Source organism: Pleurodeles waltl, chromosome 8, assembly GCF_031143425.1.
Source record: "Pleurodeles waltl isolate 20211129_DDA chromosome 8, aPleWal1.hap1.20221129, whole genome shotgun sequence".
Taxonomy (NCBI): Eukaryota; Metazoa; Chordata; class Amphibia; order Caudata; family Salamandridae; genus Pleurodeles; species Pleurodeles waltl.
The window spans coordinates 715,006,078-715,027,359 of NC_090447.1; the positions used below are offsets into that span (position 1 = coordinate 715,006,078).

A 21,282-nucleotide genomic window follows, 5' to 3' on the forward strand; every position below is an offset into this window, starting at 1 on the left:
GGGTTTTGAGTTCTACCTCAGCCCATCCTGAGGACTCCAGATCATTTCCAAGCAAACAGTCTACAGGGATATTTGAGGAGACCACCACCTGTTTCAGGCCATTGACCCCTCCCCACTCTAAAGTTACCATAACCATGGGATGTACTTTAGTCTGATTGTCAGCGTTGGTGACTGGATAAGTTTGTCCAGCCAGGTATTGACCAGGGGAAACCAGTTTTGCTGTCACCATGGTGACACTGGCACCTGTATCCCTCAGGCCTTCTACACTTGTCCCATTAATTAAGAGCTGCTGCCTGCACTTTTGCATGTTAGGGGGCCAGGCAGCCAGTGTTGCTAAATCCACCCCACCCTCAGAGTCTAATGTAGCTTCAGTGTGACACCTGATTTGCTCTGGGCACACTGCTGATCCCACTTGGAGACTAGCCATTCCAGTGTTAGCTGGAGTGGAGTTAGAAGTGGTACTTGGGACAGGCCTTGTCTCCAGTTTGGTATCCAGGCTGATTACAGCTACGACACCAGGCCTTTTTGGGATCAAAGGTTTTACCCTTGTACCCAAAATTGGATTGTGAAGAGGCTCTGGGCCCACCCTCATGTGCAGGTTTTTGGGGGCCTGTAGAAGACTCTTTACTATTTTTACCTTTGGATGTCTCAACAAGCTTCCCCTGGGGAGGCTTTGTGACCTCTTTCTTTTGGTCACCCCCTGTGGAAGTCTTGGTCACCCTAATCTTGACCCAATGGTCCGCCTTCTTTCCCAATTCTTGGGGAGAAATTGGTCCTAGGTCTACCAGATGCTGATGCAGTTTATCATTTGAACAATTACTCAAAAGGTGTTCTTTCACAAATAAATTGTACAGCCCATCATAATCATTTACACCACTGCCTTGAATCCAACCATCCAGTGTTTTCACTGAGTAGTCCACAAAATCAACCCAGGTCTGGCTCGAGGATTTTTGAGCCCCCCTGAACCTAATTCTATACTCCTCAGTGGAGAATCCAAAGCCCTCAATCAGGGTAGCCTTCGAGAGGTCATAGGATTCTGCATCTTTTCCAGAGAGTGTGAGGAGTCTATCCCTACACTTTCCAGTGAACATTTCCCAAAGGAGAGCACCCCAGTGATATCTGTTTACTTTTCTGGTTGCACAAGCCCTCTCAAAAGCTGTGAACCATTTGGTGATGTCATCACCATCTTCATATTTAGTTACAATCCCTTTACGGATTCTCAACATGTCAGGAGAATCTCTGACCCTATTTATGTTGCTGCCACCATGGACGGGACCAAAACCCATGTCTTGTCTTTCCCTTTCTATGGCTAGGACCTGTCTCTCTAAAGCCAATCTTTTGGCCATCCTGGCTAACAGGAGGTCATCTTCACTGAGGCTATCCTCAGTGATTACAGAGGTGCTGGACCCTCCTGTGAGGGAAGCAGCATCTCTGACTATCACATTTGGAGACAGGACTTGAGGGGCCCTGATCTCCCTAATTAGGACTGGATGGGGGAATGGTCCTCCAGTTCACTAGCTTCATCCTCTGGGAGGTCATCCTCAGAGGGGTTAGCTTTGGCAAACTCTGCCAGCAGCTCCTGGAGCTGTATCTTGGAAGGGTTTATGCCAGCTTTAATATTTTTTAATGTGCAGAGAGACCTTAGCTCCCTCATTCTAAGATGGAGGTAAGGTGTGAGGTCAAGTTCCATCACTCTCTCTTCTGCAGTAGACATTATGGGGGATAATTCTAACTTTGGAGGAGGTGTTAATCCGTCCCAAAAGTGACGGAAAAGTGACGGATTTACCACCAGCCGTATTACGAGTCCATTATATCCTATGGAACTCGTAATACGGCTGGTGGTATATCCGTCACTTTACCGTCACTTTTGGGACGGATTAACACTCCTCCAAAGTTAGAATAACCCCCTATGTTTCTAAAAGTTGGAAAACTTTTTAAGAATCTAAAACTATCTCTAGAACTTAATTCAAACTTTCACAAGACTTTTAAACTCTAAAAGAAATGCTAACAGGGACTAACACAAGGCCCTAGCAGGACTTTTAAAAATTTAGAAAAATAGTTCAAATTGCAAAAACCAGTTTCTAATGACAATTTTTGGAATTTAGTCGTGTGATCAGGTATTGGCTGAGTAGTCCAGCAAATGCAAAGTCTTGTATCCCACCGCTGCCACCAATGTAGGAAGTTGGCTCTGTATGCACTATTTCAAAGTAAGGAATAGTATGCACCGAGTCCAAGGGTTCCCCTTAGAGGTAAGATAGTGGCAAAAAGAGATAATACTAATGCTCTGTTTTGTGGTAGTGTGGTCGAGCAGTAGGCTTATCAAAGGAGTAGTGTTAAGCATTTGTTGTACATACACCAGCAATAAATGAGGAACACACACTCAAAGACAATTCCAGGCCAATAGGATTTTGTATAGAAAAATATATTTTCTTAGTTTATTTTAAGAACCACAGGTTCAAGATGTACATGTAATACTTCAAATGAAAGGTATTGCAGGTAGGTACTTTAGGAACTTTGAATTAGCAAAATAGCATATACAGTTTTCACATAAATCACATATAGCTATTTTAAAACTAAATACAGTGCAATTTTCAACAGTTCCTGGGGGAGTAAGAGTTTGTTAGTTTTTGCAGGTAAGTAAGCCACCTACGGGGTTCAAGTTTGGGTCCAAGGTAGCCCACTGTTGGGGGTTCAGAGCAACCCCAAAGTTACCATACCAGCAGCTCAGGGCCGGTCAGGTGCAGAGGTCAAAGTGGTGCCCAAAACGCATAGGCTTCAATGGAGAAGGGGGTGCCCCGGTTCCAGTCTGCCAGCAGGTAAGTACCCGCGTCTTCGGAGGGCAGACCAGGGGGGTTTTGTAGGGCACTGGGGGGGACACAAGTCCACACAGAAAGTACACCCTCAGCGGCACGGGGGCGGCCGGGTGCAGTGTGCAAACAGGTGTCGGGTTTGCAATGGAAATCAAAGGGGGAGAACAAGGGGTCTCTTCAGTGATACAGGCAGGCAAGGGGGGGGGGCTCCTCTGGGTAGCCACCACCTGGGCAAGGGAGAGGGCCTCCTGGGGGTCACGCCTGCACTGGAGTACGGATCCTTCAGGTCCTGGGGGCTGCGGGTGCAGTGTCCCTACCAGGCGTCGGGTCCTTAGAAGCAGGCAGTCGCCGTCAGGGGGAGCCTCGGGATTCCCTCTGCAGGCGTCACTGTGGGGGCTCAGGGGGGTCAACTCTGGCTACTCACGGTCTCGCAGTCTCTGGGGAGTCCTCCCTGAAGTGATCGTTCTCCGCAAGTCGAGCCGGGGGCGTCGGGTGCAGAGTGTCAAGTCTCACGCTTCCGGCGGGAAACGCAAGTTGTTTTAAAGTTGCTCCTTTGTAAACAAAGTTGCAGTCTTTGGTGAACAGAGCCGCTGTCCTCGGGAGTTCTTGGTCCTTCTAGATGCAGGGCAGTCCTCTGAGGCTTCAGAGGTCGCTGGTCCTTGTGGAAAGCGTCGCTGGAGCAGTGTCTTTAGAAGTGGGAAGGCAGGCCGGTAGAGCTGGGGCCAAAGCAATTGGTGTCTCTGTCTTCTCTGTAGGGTTTTTCAGCTTAGCAGTCCTCTTCTTCTTAGGTTGCAGTAATCTGAGTTCCTAGGTTCTGGGGAGCCCTTAAATACTAAATTTAGGGGTGTGTTTAGGTCTGGGGGTTAGTAGCCAATGGCTACTAGCCCTGAGGTTGGGTACACTCTCTTTGTGCCTCCTCCCGAGGGGAGGGGGGCACATTCCTATCCCTATTGGGGGAATCCTCCATCTGCAAGATGGAGGATTTCTAAAAGTCAGAGTTACCTCAGCTCAGGTTGCCTTAGGGGCTGTCCTGACTGGCCAGTGACTCCTCCTTGTATTTCTCATTTTTCAGCCTTGCCGCCAAAAGTGGGTCCGTGGCCGGAGGGGGGCGGGCAACTCCACTAGCTGGAATGCCCTGGGATGCTGTAACAAAGAGGGTGAGCCTTTGAGGCTCACCGCCAGGTGTTACAGTTCCTGCAGGGGGAGGTGATAAGCATCTCCACCCAGTACAGGCTTTGTTACTAGCCACAGAGTGACAAAGGCACTCTCCCCATGTGGCCAGCAACATGTCTGGAGTGTGGCAGGCTGCTAAAACCAGTCAGCCTACATGGGTAGTCAGTTAAGGTTTCAGGGGGCACCGCTAAGGTGCCCTCTGGGGTGTATGTTACAATAAAATGTACACTGGCATCAGTGTGCATTTATTGTGCTGAGAAGTTTGATACCAAACTTCACAGTTTTCAGTGTAGCCATTATGGTGCTGTGGAGTTCGTGCATGACAGACTCCTAGACCATATACTCTTATGGCTACCCTGCACTTACAATGCCTAAGGTTTTGCTTAAACACTGTAGGGGCATAGTGCTCATGCACTTATGCCCTCACCTATGCTATAGTGCACCCTGCCTTAGGGCTGTAAGGCCTGCTAGAGGGGTGACTTATCTATACCTGTAGGCAGTGTGAGGTTGGCATGGCACCCTGAAGGGAGTGCCATGTCGACTTAGTCTTTTTATCCCCACTAGCACACACAAGCTGACAAGCAGTGTGTCTGTGCTGAGTGAGGGGTCCCCAGGGTGGCATAAGATATGCTGCAGCCCTTCGAGACCTTCCCTGGCATCAGGGCCCTTGGTACCAGGGGTACCAGTTACAAGGGACTTACCTGGATGCCAGGGTGTGCCAATTGTGGAAACAAAAGTAAAGGTTAGGGAAAGAACACTGGTTAGCAGGCCTCAGCACACTTTCAAATCAAAACTTAGCATCAGCAAAAGCAAAAAGTCGGGGGGTAACCATGCCAAGGAGGCATTTCCTTACAGAAGGTTGTTTTGTCAGCATTATGGGATTTTTTTTAGGCACGAGAGGTGAATGAAAGAAATAGTAAATGTCAAAAATGGCTATAGTTTAGCTGGGAATTATGGTTCTTTAAAATGGGAAGCCTGTATCTTAAGTGGACGCCTTCTCAAATGAAAAGGACTGTGACAGGAAGGGGTCTGGCCTGACCCTAAAAAAGATTAGCTAGAAGTAATCCACACATTCTGGATAGTTGTAGTTAAGAAGAGACTTCTGGTTCTTGTTTAGAGCCTATGTCTGCAAGTTGCTTCAAAGATAAAATTTGGCTGTCTCTCATGTAGAAGCACCCCCAGATGGTAAGGACGTTGATGAGGACAGATGAACCTAGAGGTAATATCAAGGTCAGAGAGCAGTGCCAAATTACAAAACTGAGTGATGGAATCACAGGATTGTATAGATGCAGAGGTAGTCATTATTGTGTCGTGGGAAATTATAGCATGAATATCACAGATCTTATTATTAGAAAAGATACCAAACAACTTTGTTTTGGTCTTGTTCTTTATTCTTGATTGTTAGTAGTAATTGGAGAGGTGAGAGGATGTAAGCACAGAAAAGGCCTGAAGTAATACTGTTCTGTCGCTGCCCGTGATGCAGGATCTGAGGTGATGATTTAGCATAAATCTGGGTCCCAGACACCAAGTAATTCGAATCAAACATCACGTGTGAGGTGCTAACAGTCATGTTCATTGTGTTATAGCTGAACAGCTTTTCTGTTTTTAATTTTATTGGCAGATTAACTATTCGGATGTCTGCTCACATTGTTCAAAGTTACGGGAGAACTCATCTAATTACGCAGTAGAATGCAAATGTGTGGTCAATTTCACACTCCAAGAGGCAATTCAGGTAAGAATATTTGAGAAGCTTTACATATAATCAGCAGTGGAGTCTATAGAGGAGGGCCCGTGCCACAATTCTGTGTATCCCACCCCCACCTCTACCCCTTGTGCTTCACCACCAGAGCTGTTGAATGTCCCAGAAGGTCACACAGGAAAAAACAAACAGACAATGTATCTTGCAACACACATGAATTTGTCTAAACACCTTTGATTGCAAAGCAATTTTGTTTGCTTAAATGTTTAAATCTGACTGTATGTGTTTCTGTATTATCTAAATATGCTTAGAAAAATATGATATAATGGCGAAAAAATATTCTGTATTAACAAAAGGATGATTATGTTAACCATGACTCTAAAAAACATCGCTTAAAAGGACTGATTGATCTTTCTACTCAGTATATCGATCAGAGAGCAGTGGGAATCCATGAGGGCTATAATAATTTTATGAAGAAGCATATGATTTACTGCCTTCAAAAGTAATAAAAACCCTAATACGGGAAAATTGAAACCTATAAGTGCTGTCACTTTAGAGGTGAAATGAAGAGCGAAACTGGATATGAATATAAGAGGAGTGTTTCAAATTGGAAAAAGAAAGTAGCTGGTCAAGAAAAAGGATGACAGTCGCTTGGTCTCTGAGATATATACCACCCTTACGCATGCAGCCCCATCGTCTAAAACCCCGGGGCAACGGTAATGGGACCATGAGATAGGCCGACAGCTTTCCCAGAAGGAATGGACAGAGATACATTACAGAGCCTGGCATACCGCATGCAACACCACAAGTTAGAGACAGCCACAAAGATCACTTCATACTGGTATCTGATACCTCTCAACATCATATGAGGAACCCCACACGCAATCTGGAGTGTTGGAGACCCTGTTGGTAGGCAGGCACACTACTCCACATACCTTAGGACTGCCCTAGGCTCGAAACGCAGATGCCCAGCTTCCTAACCTACACGATATTAGGCCTCTCTAATGTGCTTACCTTACCACTCAGGTACCGCAGAGGATGCCAAATAGAGCTGGTCCTGGCGGCGGCTTACCAGGTGATTTTACCACACAGAGAAACAGAAAACATTCCAACACGTCTCTCCAGGCTCCATCGCCTCTGGCACATTTTGGGTATGGGGACATTGACTCTGGTCATCGCGGCTCAAAGGGAAGTGTACAGAGAATTGTGGAGGATATTCGTCACTCTTCTCTCCATTGAATTCGAGGCTTGGCATGCCCTAAGTACTTACCTGTTCTACGCCTCTCTGACATAACTCTATCAAATACGGACACACCCAGAGCCCACTCACCTGATACGCACACTTAGTAGGCGGTACATCATGTGAAACCTGTGAGTACTGGGGGAGGGTGTAGTGGTAGAAGGGGGATTTATGGAATGTTGGGGGTTATATTTGTTTATTACTAACGATGGGTGTTGTGTCGCCAATGTTTCTGGTTTCAAAGCACGTATCTTACGATAACAATAAAACAAATTTGAACCATAAATTGGAAAAAGAAGAAAGGGACCCCACATGTTAAAAGAATCAGGAAAGTATATTGAAAAAAGTTTAGAAGAATAATTTCGAATCACAAATAAAGGAAATAGTCAGAGATCAGCAATGCCCCAAGAAAAATAAGATCCAAAATATTTTGGGACTTGATAGGTGATATGCTGGGTAATACGAGGTGAGTGGTTGTGAACCCAGTAGAAGAAGAAACATGCAGGGCCGGCTTTGGCGCTGGCAGTGCCCTGTGCAGCAGTCATTTTTACCGCCACTCCCCCATGACCTCCTTCTCAGATTCCCTCATTTCCACCGCCAAAATACCCCTCATCTCTTCATAGCCCTCGCTCACATACATTTCATTTGTTTTAAAGCACTGGTAAAGGCTGGTTTTATTAATAAGAATCTACACAAACAAATCCTTTTTAGCAACATTAGGAACAGATAATGAAAGACTGAGAAAGAAAATGTAACATTCGAACCTATTTTATGCAGTTTGCATACAGCTCTTTAATGAGAGTTCGTAACAGTCACTGTCCTATATTAGGGTTATATCTTATGACTTGTGGCAATCAAAGGACAACTGTGATAAAATAAGTAATCCACTCAGCTATCTACATAAAATACAGATTAGTGATCTGCAGGGTATGCAGCAAGAGTTTTTAAATTGTAGGCAATTGCTAAACACAGTGCTCCCCTCCCCCGAGTTCAGCGCCCCCACCCCCAGGTCAGCACCCAGTGTAGCCTCACCAGTCGCACGGCCCTAAAGCCGGCCCTGGATACATGGATCAGGTACATTTTGTAACAGTATCGTGAAAATTCGAATTTGAACCATCTGAGCTTGGACTGTGAAAAAAAGTCAATACAAAGAAAAACATTGAATATGTTGCAACATGTGCCTACTCTAATAATAAAGGAAACAGAGGGCTTTATTAAGGCCATAACAAGCTGAAGGGCCCAATGTGCAGACTCCCCATCAGCAAATATTTTGAACGGAAACCCGATCCTTTGGGCTAAAGTTCTGACTCCTCTTTTCAATGTAGTGACCAAGCTAAACACAATGCCAGACTCAGGGAGAGGCAGTGTAAAACTACAAATATATAAAAGAAGGACATCAGAGATCTTCCAAGTAGCTGTTGAATGATAGCTTTGTTAGACATCCTTTGCAAAATGTAGGCAAAATATCTTATGAAATATATAGAAAAACGGGTGGAAAATCCATATGTATTACCTAAAACACAACTGTTTTTCAGGAAGGGATGTGGATGCATGTTGCAAATTAAAATTAATAGCCAGGAGATATATTATGAAAAAATGTCAGCGCTTTATGTGGCATACATTGAGTTGACCACTGTCTTCAATGTTATCAACAGAGCCAGACTATGGAAAAAATTATGTCATGGCAGATCCCTCCAGGGCTCCTAAAATTGATAACTGACTTGCATAATGGCTATTGGACTCAAACAGAACTTGGCCACTACCCCCACTTAGCCAATACCCCACAGTAGTGAAAATATCTTGTTAATTTCCCCCTTAATTAGATCAAGAAAAAGATTCCCAATTTATTTTAGGCTGATCACACAGTTTTAAAAGATCTCATGCCCATAGGTCTGCAGAGACAATGAACTGCAATTGCAAAATATGGCCAAGCAAATTAATTGAAAATAAATGCTACAAAAATAAAAGCCATGGATTTTACAAAGGCAATAAATGTAAAGAAACGTAAGTGGGTACATAAGACTCAACAATTAAGGGCAGTGAACATGTATGTATATCTCAAGGCATTACTTTTGAAAGTAATCTAGGTTTTAAGAAGCATATTGAAATATAGGAGAAGGGACCAAAGGCAGTAACAGGAGCTTTAACACTACTAGATAATGAACTAGCGCATAATTCGGAGGTTCTAAAGGAATCCTCAATACGAAAATTGTTAATTTATTACTCTATGGAAGTGAGTTTTTAGATCAAAAAGATGTCATGTGAATCTGTCAATTGAAATGAGCATTTGGAAGGTCTGGCTGGGGTTTCCTGTGGGCATTGCACATTGGTCACTAAAGCTGGCATTGGGATTGCTGAATGTAATATATAAGTTCTATCAAAGAGTCAAGGAATATGGTAGAGTATAAGGACTACAGAAGAGGGCTCCATGAGGAGTACTATGCAAGCCTTTTTAATGTCTTCTGAAAAGGTAGCATTGTTTGAAAACCTAAGAGAAATCCTGGCAATAGTTGATCCTTCTGAGTTGTACAAATTAACTCACAATAAGAAAAAGGAAGAGACTGATTAAAAACTTGGCAAAGGAACGTGCTCTAGGAAAGGACCTCTAGGGATGCGTAAAAAAGGACTGAGATATGGTAATCTTCTTGAGTATACTGGGTAGTTATAGGTAGGTCAGAATTTCTAAAGGAAATGCCTTTTTTCTTGTGCTAATGACTTTGTCTCTGTTTGACGAATATCCGCGAAACTTTCCAAAAATGTGTTACTTTTGGACTAGTTTGTGCCTGAAAAGTTTTGAGGTGATCTGTCAAGCAGAGGCCGAGATAAAAGAGGAGTCCCAAAATGCAAAATCCTCATGCATCTTCCATGGACATCATTAAGAAGTGCTACAACAAAAAACTGCAGAACACAATTACACCAAATTTGGCAGGAAGACAGATCCTGGCCTGCAGATTGTTCTTTTTGTGATGTGGTGTAAATCTGCTCAGTAGTTATTGAGAAATTAAAGTACAAAAATATTTATATAACCAGACATTTGGGACCATAAGAGTTTTGTGAGACTCTGGCGGGACCACCAGTTTAAAATTAAAGCGTTCTGATTGGCCCAGGAAGCTTTGTTTCTTGCCTCAGCAGGAGTCAGACTCCTGCTGATTGACTACCAGCAACATGAGAAAAAGTTTGCTGGCAGCCATTACAGGAGTCGGGGACTTAGTCTCATGGGGAGGGACTCATAGGGACCTCCATCGGACCTAAATTAAGAAAAAATAATTGGTGATTTATTCTGTAATCCTGCAGGGAAAAAATCCAAAATGGTGGCCTGGGGCTGCGTTATTTAATGAAGAGGAGGGGGACACATGCCCCCTGCCAGGCCGCTTTGGCCCCAAGGGCGCCGCCCCCAAGGGCCCAATTTAATAATTATGGGGATGAGGCACACTGTTCCCCTTCCCAAGCCTTTTTTGGCCACAGATTTCAGGAGGCCAAATTTCATTACTGGAGGGGGTGGGGGGGGGAGGGGGCTCATGGCTCCCCTCCCCAAGCCATATTCAGCGCCGGGGGCCCCATCACCTGGCGCCCAAAATAAACTTTAAGTGCAGGGGCAGCACGGCCCCCCTCCCTGAGCCTTTGAAGGACTCTTGATTAAATAAAAAGGGAGATGGGCCATGCAACCTCCTCCATGAGCTTTTAATGGCCCTGGGGGTCCCATCCCCCAGCAACAGCTCAATTGCTGTGTCTGGTGTCCTCACCCGGGACACATCATTTTCAAATCTCCCACCAAACGAGAGCAAACACAAAGTCTGATCCCAGTGGGTGGGAGCTTTAAAAATACTGGGAGCAGATTTGTCTTCTGGTTTGCTATCCACACTGATGTGAGCAGGGAAACAGAATAAGAGATTGCTCCCGCCCAAGGCTGGTGGGTTCTTTCTTTTCATTTTCTGGTCTGAGAGCAGTCTCTATGGTTCGTCCTTTAAATTACTACTGAGTATACAAATGTGCAAAATCTCTTACAAGTGTCTTCCATTTTGCCCCACCCCTTCCAGTTAGTAATATGCAATGGTGTTCCTGCCATTTTACAGGCTTATGGACAGCTCAACTTACCAAAGTGACCTCAGCGTGTTTCTCAACAATTTGCATGGCAAGTTCGGTCCATGTGGCCCAGCCCCTTCCACATTAGTGGTATGCAATTGTGTTCTCGCCATTGTCAAAGCTGTTGGACAGCTCAAGTTATCAAAGTGGCCCAAGCATGTTTCCAGCTGATTTTGATGGCTTGTCCTTGATGCCGAGGAATATGAAGACATCTTACTCCATATAGTTAAAAGGAAATACCCTTGTGTGGTGAAGATTCAACTCTTTGTATGTAGTTTCATCATCGTCTCTAAACAAGGATTCACTTTGTCACTGATTTCTGTATGAAGACGCTTGAGGAGCATTGCCAAAATTACACTTACACCAGGTCACTGGAGACATTAACTTGTGGTCTTTAAGTCAGCTGTTGCGTAGAATATGCACTAGCAATTCATCACACAAGGTAGAACTTAGTAATTAACAAGTAGAATGGACTAAAGTTGGCAAGATATTTTGTGCAAAACTGTGGCCTCTTCTTGGATAAACAGGCGAGGTTCTATTCTGGCCCTGATGCTCATTTCACAGAAATTAAACCTCAAAGGGAAACACAAATATAAACATAGCAGGTGCCCCACTCAAGCTCCACTTCTGTAAAGGACAAATCACCTTAACGTATTGTGCTTTGCCAAGGCAAAGCAAGTGTGTTTTTCGTACAGTTGCACATTGAAAAACTGTCTGAAATCCTTGACAGTGGTGAATGCATTGTTGATTTATTGGAGCACAATTGCTTCCGTAGTGACTGTCCAAGATGAGTGTGTTCTTTCTTGTCCTCTCCTGGTCTGAGAGCAGAGTCCATAGTTCTTCCTTTTAATTACCGCTGAGTGTGCAAAGGCACAAAATCACCTTTGAGCTTCACCCATTTGGCCCAACCCATCCACATTAGTTGTATGCAACAAAGTTCCTGCCATTGTCTAGGCTGATGGACATCTCAACTTACAAAAGTGACCCGGGTGCATATCCTGCCGATTTTTATGGAACGTTCTTGGTGCAGAGGAATATGAGGACATCTCCACCAAACAAAAAAAACACTTACTTCAGAGGAAGTACCCTTGTATGTCTGTAGTCTAGTTGCCTTGTCTTTACGAGGATTCATTTTGTCACTCATTTCTGAATGAAGACTCTTGAGGAACAATCACATTGCCAAAAATACATGTAGACAAGGTCACTGGAGACATTACCTCATGATCCTTTACACAGCTTTAGTGTAGAGTATGTACTAGACATTCACCCAACAAGGTAGCACTAAATAACTAGTAAAAAGTACTCCAGCTGGGTAGCCCTCTTATTTAAATTTTGTTCCCAGAGGGATGAGGTCCCCAGGGCCTAATTAGGCTCAGAGAGGGGGTCTGCATGCCCTCTCCCCTTTTTATTAAATTTGGCCCAAGAGGATGGGGTCCCGAGGCCCAAAAAGGCTCAGTGAGGTGGGGTGCATGCCCCCTCCCTTTCCTTTTTTAATTGGCATTGGCCCCAGGAGATGGGGTTCCCAGGGCCTGATAAGGCTTGGGAAGGGGGGCCATGCATCCTCGTCAACCCTTTCATACAAAAAAGGCCCCAGGAGATGTGTTCCCCGGGGCTATAGCAGCCCTCTCCTCTTACATTTTGGCCCACCGGAATAGGTCTCTGGGGCCTAAGAAGGCTTGGGGAGGACTGCATCCCCTCTCTCCCTATTTAATTGCACTTCGTACCAGGTGATCATGCCACACCGCGCACAACGAAAGGCTGTGAACAGGGTGGGATTGGCTGCCTTTAGGGTAGGTTGGCTGACTCTGGGTATGTTGGCCACAAGCTGGGCCCTGTTCCCAACCTCACCACTGCACACAAGGGGTGGTTAGCTTTAAGTATGGTAATAAAATATTACTTTACGTTAAAAACAATACTAGAAATCCACTGGAAAAAGAAGGTTAACGTAACATTATAGTTAGGTGAATATGTCAGTGACAACATTAATGTTTTGAACTCAAAAACTACAGATCATTTACCACTTATAGTTAGCAGAGTTAACTATAATTTGCGCCCCTCCCATGCACTGCTTACGACATCACATATTACATCACTCATTTATGACCTCACTGATGACATCTAAAATGCTATAATTGATGACAGCACTGATGGCATCATCCAAGCTTGGTCTGTACACATTTTTCTATAAAGTAGTATGACATTAGAGGCCTGGAAGTAAGTACAAAATAGCTCAGAATAAAATGAAGCACCATTAATGCCATCACAGATACAACTTCCTTAGGTGTAGCAGGCATGTGTTATGTGTAACATTGACCCTACACTGTACACTTCATGGGTAGCCTAGTTCACATTAACAGTCAACCACAGATATATGGGGACCACCACTGTACACTGTGTTCAATCTGTATACAACTATTCAGAGAAAGCCAAGTTGCTCAAGACACTCAATGTCTGTTCCAAAATGAATGCCCTACTATGGACAGCTCTTATCTGTATTAAACCCCTCATAGTCACCGAACTTACATTGAGAAATTAAGTTGATATAAGTAGAAAAGTGGGTACTGTAAATAGTGTTTACTGTATGGAGAGAGTTTACTTTGTACCACATTGTTTGCGGACAGTGGACCGTAAAACTTTCAGGAGAAATACACCACAGAGTATTAAACATTACCTGCTAAGAGCAGTGCATAGTCTATGCAACACTTGTCAACACTTATAAAAAAAGACGCTATTCACTTAAAATAACCAAACCCTGAAGGTGCTAAAGATTCTACTAACTGCAGCCTTCATATTGTGGTGAAAACTTTACATCTTGTGAAGCAAAAGAAGCACATGTACATAGATTAGAAGTCTGGTGCACACAGTCTTCAATGTTATGTAGAAATTGTCATGCTTAGATTAGCCTAGGCTGCTTACAATACTTAGGCCCTGATTTAGAGCTTGGTGGAGGGGTTACTCCATCACAAACGTTACGGATATCCAATCCGTCGTATTACATTTTCCATAGGCTATAATGGAATTGTAATACTGCGAATGGGATATTGTTTGTGACAGAGTAACCCCCTCCTCTGAACTGTAAATCAGGCCCTTAGGGCCTGATTAAGACTTTGGCGATCCCACCACGGGACCACCAAAGCCACAGGGGAGGCCGCTACCGCCATGGCAATCTCCCTGACCAAATTACAATGTTCCCACCGGGCTGACCGGAGGGAACATTGTATTATGAGGTTCCCGCGGGGCTGCCTGGCGAGAACAGTGCTACGGTATTGGTTCCCTTAAGGGAGCCGAGGTCAATACCGTAGCACCCCAGCACCATCGGAATGGCCACTGTCTGCAAAGCAGAGAGTGTGCATTCCGATGGTGCTGGTCAGGGGGGCCCCTGCACGGCTCATGCCATATGCATGGGCAGTGCAAGGGCCCCCCTATGGCCCCTTGCACTGACTTTCTGCCAGCCTTTCCATGGCAGGACAAAAGCTGTAGAAAGGCTGGCGGAAAGTGGGGTTGTAATCAGCCAGGCTGCGCTGAGCTTAGCACTGCTCTGGCTGGTTACAACTCCGCCTGTCGTCGACCTGCCGGGAACCACATTCCCGGCAGAGACGCTGGTCTCCTGGTGGTTCCGCCCGCCAGGGTTGTAATGTGGCAATCCCTGGACCACCAGCCTCATAATGAGGCCCTTAGTATCTACTACATAGAATCTTTGCTCTGCTGGAAACGTTTTCTGCAGAACCAAAAAAACTGTGTAGAACATACTGGACACAGATTGTAAACATGTACTATGTTAACATGCATCAAGACCTGTGACAGATGTAATATTATCAAAGCATATAAAAAAGCATGCCCGCCTATGATACTTCCATCGCCATGCTCTGTGTAATCAAATCCCTAATAAGGTGTGAATGGGTCAAAGGCAGCGCTTATTTGAGCTGCACACATTTTCCACATTGGACATTTACAGAGGAAAAACACAGAAACTGGAAAGACAGACAAAAAGAGAGACAGAAAACCTGTCACAATGGGGAAAAAGTAGGAACCTGAAAGAGTGAGATAAAGGGGCAGGGGGCGCCTGGTGGTAAATCAGAGGCATGAGGTAGATTCTAGACCTTGGTAATTGCTGTGCTGACTTTTAATAGCAGCAGCTCCATGCTTCTGAGAAGAGCTTCAGGCACTGACACTCAATTTTACTACACAACAAACACTGGTCACAATCAGGGTGGGTATACCTTTTGCAATGTATTTCAGCTGGGCTCAATCTGAATATATATTTCCAGCAGACTGACTGTACATTAAAAATATAGCATCATTCAACATATGTCAAGGAACATCACAACATACTGTCCCAAGGACTGGTCTTGTATATTACAAAGTCAACAAGCATTGGCAAAGCCACAGGTTGCACCTAAGTGAAATCTATTGCCTTTGTCAATTTTTCTTTTTTTGTTGAACAGGAAGCTCAAGCTGTTGTGCAATATTGCTTTAAGCAAAAAATAAATGAGAAAAAAAACACTAAGATGCTGCCAGCATTGACTGTGACATTGCATATTTTTCCTTTACACCATGCTAGGCGTCAGGGGATCAAGCAAGACAAGGGAACACATCAGGGAGCGGTAGGAGGGTGGGGTGGGCAATAACAGATTAGGAAGAGGTAGGCCTTGGTTTTAAAAGCAGAGCTTTTTTTAAATACCATCTTATATTGCATCAAGCAAAATACAAAAAAGGGACAGATGGGATCCTACATTCAATGCACTTGGTATGGGTAGTGCAGGGGGCCCCATGCACAGCCCCGTTGCGCATTCCACTATTCCACTGCCCGAATTATGGGCAGTGGAATGAGCGACGGGCTGCTGCACTCGCAGCACCGCCACATTGGTGCTGGCTCCATTAAGAGCCGGCGTCAATGTTAAGGCCCTATTCACCACAGGGCAGGCGGGAAGAAACACTGTTTCCACCCGCTGGCACTGTGGTGAACTCCTAATAGGGCCAGCGGGATTCAGGCTGCATAGGCAGCCTAAAAGCGGGAAGAGTTTGGCAGGCAGCCTCTGCCGTTCGCCAAACTCGTAATGAGGGCCTATATGTCTCAAGCTTATACAGGGAACAGGCGGATGCCACTACTACAAGGGGAAAGGAAAGTCTGGGCCCTGGCACAACCTTGCATTGGCCCTCGAGATCATCAATGCTGATGGCTGGCAATTTAATAACAATCGACCTGGCACAAGTAATGAAGGCAATCAAAGCAATGCGCCCAGATGGCACGCATGGTTTAAGTGGTATCCTGGCAGCAGTATATAAATGGGCCGTATCAAGATGGTCATTGGTTATAGCCCCCCTTTTCCAACAATACCTGCTGGGGTCACCCATCCCTGATTCATGGAGGGGATCACTACTTGTACCAATACATAAAAAGGGGCCCCTGGTCATCTCCTGCAAACTATAGTCTAATTGCCCTCTTGGACACAGGAGGGAAGTGCTTCACCAGCATTTTAAACAAGGAGCTCCAAGCTTGGGCCGAGAGCATCAAAGTAATCCTGTCTAGTCAAACAGACTTTCACAGGGGAAGCCACAATGAGGACAATCTTTTCTGTTTGGCCCATTTGAGCGAAGCAACTATGGCTACAAAGGGAAAGGCTCTATGTGCAGGTTACATAGATTTTCAAACAGCTTTTGACAGTATTTCAAGCTCAAGGCTTTGGGAAAAATTGGAGGTTTGGGCAATACATCTAACCTACTAAAAACTAATGGGTATGGCCGGAGACATTTTGAAGCCCAGGACAGATATTTTAGATTCTGTGCCAGGCAGTATGAACACACAGTTGGCAGTTGGATTTACAAACCTCCTGTAGGAGGCTGGCCTGGCTTGTAGTGGGTACCAAGGGGTACTTACACTCTGTACCAGGTCCAGTTATCACTTATTAGCGTAGAAGAGGTGTTTCTAGCAGCTTGGGCTGATAGAAGGTAGCTATAGCAGAGCAGCTTAGGCTGAACTAGGAGACATGCAAAGCTCCTACTATACCACTGGTGTCATATGCACAATATCATAAGAAAACGCAATACACAGATATACTAAAAATAAAGGTACTTTATTTTTATGACAATATGCCAAAAGTATCTCAGTGAGTACCCTCAGTATGAGGATGCCAAATATACACAAGATATATGTACACAATACCAAAATTATGCAGTAATAGCAAAAGGAAGTAATGCAACAGTGTAAGTTACAATAGATTGCAATAGGAGCACATAGGTATTGGGGCAACATAAACCATATACTCCAAAAGTGGAATGCGAACCACAAATGTAACCCAAACATATGTGAGCTTGTAGAGGATCGCTGGGGCTGTAAGAAAACAGTGAGGGTTAGAATAATAGCCCACCCCAAGACCCGTAAGGTAGGTGTAAAGTGCACCTACAACCCCCAGAAAGCACAGAAGTCATGATAGGGGGATTCTGCAAGGAAAACCAACACCAGCAAAGCAACAACAGTGGATTTCCGGACCTGAGTACCTGTAAGAGAAGGGGACCAAGTCCAAGAGTCGCGACAGTGTCGAGAGTGGGCAGATGCCCAGGAAATGCCAGCTGAGGGTGCAAGGAAGCTGCCTCCGGATGGGAGAAGCTTGGTGTTTTGCAAGAACGAAGAGGACTAGGAACTTCCCCTTTGGAGGATGGATGTTACATGTCGTGAAGAAGCTTGCAGAGGTGTTCCCATGCAGAAATACCGCAAACAAGCCTTGCTAGCTGCAAGGGTCACAGTTAGGGTTTTTGGATGCTGCTGTGGCCCAGGAGGGACCAGGATGTCGCCACTTGGATGAGGAGACAGAGAGGATGCCCAGCAAGTCAGGGAGCCCTCACAGAAGCAGGCAGCACCCGCAGAAGTACTGGATCAGGCACTTAGAAGAGGAGTGAACTGGAGTCCACCTGAAGTCACAAAAGGGAGTCCCACAACGCCGGAGGACAACTCAGAAGGTTGTGCACTGCAGGTTAGAGTGTCGGGGACCCAGGCTTGGCTGTGCACAAAGGAAATCCTGGAAGAGTGCACAGGAGCCGGAGCAGCTGCAAATCACGCGGTACCCAGCAATGCAGTCTAGCGTGGGGAGGCAAGGGCTTACCTCCACCAAACTTGGAATGAAGAGTTACTGGACTGTGGGAGTTACTTGGACAGAGTTGCTGAGTTCCAGGGACCATGCTCGTTGTGCTGAGAGGGGACCCAAAGGACCAGTGATGCAGGCTTTTGGTGCCTGCGATTGCAGGGGGAAGATTCCGTCGACCCACGGGAGATTTCTTCAGAGCTCCTGGTGCAGAGAGGAGGCTGGCTACCCCCAGAGCATGCTCCACCTGGAAACAGTCGAGAAAGCCATCAGGATGAAGCGATACAAGGTTGCTAGTAGTCGTCTTGCTACTTTGTTGCGGTTTTGCAGGCGTCCTGAGCAGTCAGCGGTCGACCCTTTGGCAGAAGGTGAAGAGGGAGATGCAGAGGAACTCTGATGAGCTCTTGCATTCGTTATCTGGCGAGATCCCCAAAGCAGAGACCCTAAATAGCCAGAAAAGGAGGTTTGGTTACTTTGGAAGGAGGATTGGCTACCATGAGAGGTAAGAGCCTATCAGAAGGAGTCTCTGACGTCACCTGATGGCACTGGCCACTCAGAGCAGTCCAGTGTGCCAGCAACACCTCTGTTTCCAAGATGGCAGAGGTCTGAGGCACACTGGAGGAGCTCTGGGCACCGCCCCTGGGAGGTGCAGGTCAGAGGAGTGGTCACTCCTCTTTCCTTTGTCCAGTTTCGAGCCAGAGCAGGGCTGGGGGATCCCTAAACCGGTGTAGACTGGCTTATGCAGAGATGGGCAGCATCTGTGCCCATCAAAGCATTTCCAGAGGGTGGGGGAGGCTACTCCTCCCCAGCCTTCACAGCTATTTCCAAAGGGAGAGGGTGTTACACCCTCTCTCAGAGGAAATCCTTTGTTCTGTCTTCCTGGGCCAGGGCTGCCTGGACCCCAGGAGGGCAGAAACCTGTCTGAGGGGTTGGCAGCAGCTGCAGTGGAGACCCCGGAAAGGCAGTTTGGCAGTACCCTGGTTCTGTGCTAGAGACCCGGGGGATCATGGAATTGTCTCCCCAATGCCAGAATGGCATTGGGGTGACAATTCCATGATCTTAGACATGTTACATGGCCATGTTCGGAGTAACCATTGTGACGCTATACATCGGTAGTGACCTATGTATAGTGCATGTGTGAAATGGTCTCCCCGCACTCACAAAGTCCGGGGAATTTGCCCTGAACAATGAGGGGGCACCTTGGCTAGTGCCAGGGTGCCCACACACTAAGTAACTTTGCACCCAACCTTCACCAGGTGAAGGTTAGACATATAGGTGACTTATAAGTCGCTTAAGTGCAGTGGTAATTGGCTGTGAAATAACGTGGACGTTATTTCACTCAGGCTGCACTGGCAGGCCTGTGTAAGAATAGTCAGATCTCCCTATGGGTGGCAAAAGAAATGCTGCAGCCAATAGGGATCTCCTGGAACCCCAATACCCTGGGTACCTCAGTCCCATATACTAGGGAATTATAAGGGTGTTCCAGTATGCCAATGTGAATTGGTGAAATTGGTCACTAGCCTGTTAGTGACAATTTGGAAAGCAGAGAGAGCATAACCACTGAGGTTCTGGTTAGCAGAGCCTCAGTGAGACAGTTAGGCATCACACAGGGAACACATACATATAGGCCACAAACTTATGAGCACTGGGGTCCTGGCTAGCAGGGTCCCAGTGACACATAACAAACATACTGACAACATAGGGTTTTCACTATGAGCGCTGGGCCCTGGCTAGCAGGATCCCAGTGAGACATTGAAAACACCCTGACATACTCACAAACAGGCCAAAAGTGGGGGTAACAAGGCTAGAAAGAGGCTACTTTCTCACACCTCCTGAGATTGATCAGGGCCCTACCACCAAATGCATTAGACAATACATTCATCACTTTTTAATAGACTTCTGCTCGCCTCGGGTAACTCACAGATGCCTTGAGACTAGTTTAGTACTCCATTTAGGGTCAAAAACTCGTACTTTAGACTTTCCATCCTTTTAATTTCTGTTCCTAATATATAAGTATTTTTAAAACTACTTTTATTAAAACAATCAGGTGACTTGAAAAGTGAGTGCTCATAGTTGCCAGCTAGATTTACAAACCTCCTGAGAACGATCAGAGACCTATCACCAAATGCACTAGACAATACATCTTGCACTTTTGAATAGACTTCTGCTCCTTAGGGCATCTCATGGAGGCCTTGAGCTTTGACTGAGACTAGTTTAGTATTCCATTTAGGGTCCAAAATTGCACTTTAGACTTCCCGTCCTTTTAATTCCTGTTTTTAACAGTTAAAGCATTGTTAAAGCTAATTTTACTAACATAATCAGGTGGCTAATAAAAAATTATATTTTTAAGTGGTCAAAAAGAAAGATGTATGCATTCATGTTTTATTGTAACAATTTTAAATAATTGCACTGGCCGTTCCTTGTAAAAGGGAAGAACACAGTAAACACCCAAATAAGGTATATAGCGCGGTTGAAGCCACGATATATAGAACTAAAAGGCATTACTATCTCAAAAAACACAACCTGATTATTTTGTGGTAAAATAGGGGACAGAACTGTAAGTATTGAATTATTTAAGAGGAAAATATTCATTCTGAGAACTAGATATCTCGGACCACCTTACCAGCAGCAGAAGGTCACTCACATTTAACCATAGCTGGAAGGCCTGCTGTGGTTGCTGCAGTTTTTTGCAACTAAATCCAAGTTTAGGAGCAGGGATTAGGGAAGAACTTCCAATACTTATCTTTCGGAAAGGTAACACCACATGGTATTTCGCTTAGCGCCCTGTTTAGTCTGAGCAAATTCCTCCTTATAACTTCTGGTGCAATTTTAGTGGTGAAAGCCCAGCATGCAAGTGCAATACATACCTGGCTTGTAATTTAACATTGAGGGCCGTGTTGATTCATGCCTTTCATTTTTACCTCTGCACTTAGAATTGGCCATCAACGGTGCAAGAAGAAAGACGTCCTAACTGTCTCTATTTTGGTCACTGCTCTGATCAATTAATTCCAAATCGCCTTTGGGTTGTGAACCTCCTGTACACACATAGTTTGTACTCCACTGATTCTGACCGTGTCAGTTATACTTGCTGACCTGCTTACACTTAGAATAGATCCAGAGAATGTTCCTTTAATCTGTCAAGGGTGGCACAGTACAGTGGGTAAAGGACATCTTTGTGCCAGTAACAACTCAAGGCAA

General features: G+C 45.3%; 1 protein-coding gene across 1 annotated transcript in view; it reads left to right on the top strand.

Annotated features, from left to right (window-relative positions):
• Positions 1-21,282, top strand: part of LOC138250242 (cell cycle control protein 50C-like) — a 98,928-nt gene that overhangs the window by 10,177 nt on the left and 67,469 nt on the right. The window contains exon 2 of the mRNA XM_069204879.1: positions 5,605-5,715. Within this exon, the coding sequence (XP_069060980.1) occupies positions 5,605-5,715 (111 nt within the window). The remainder of the gene's footprint in view (positions 1-5,604; positions 5,716-21,282) is intronic.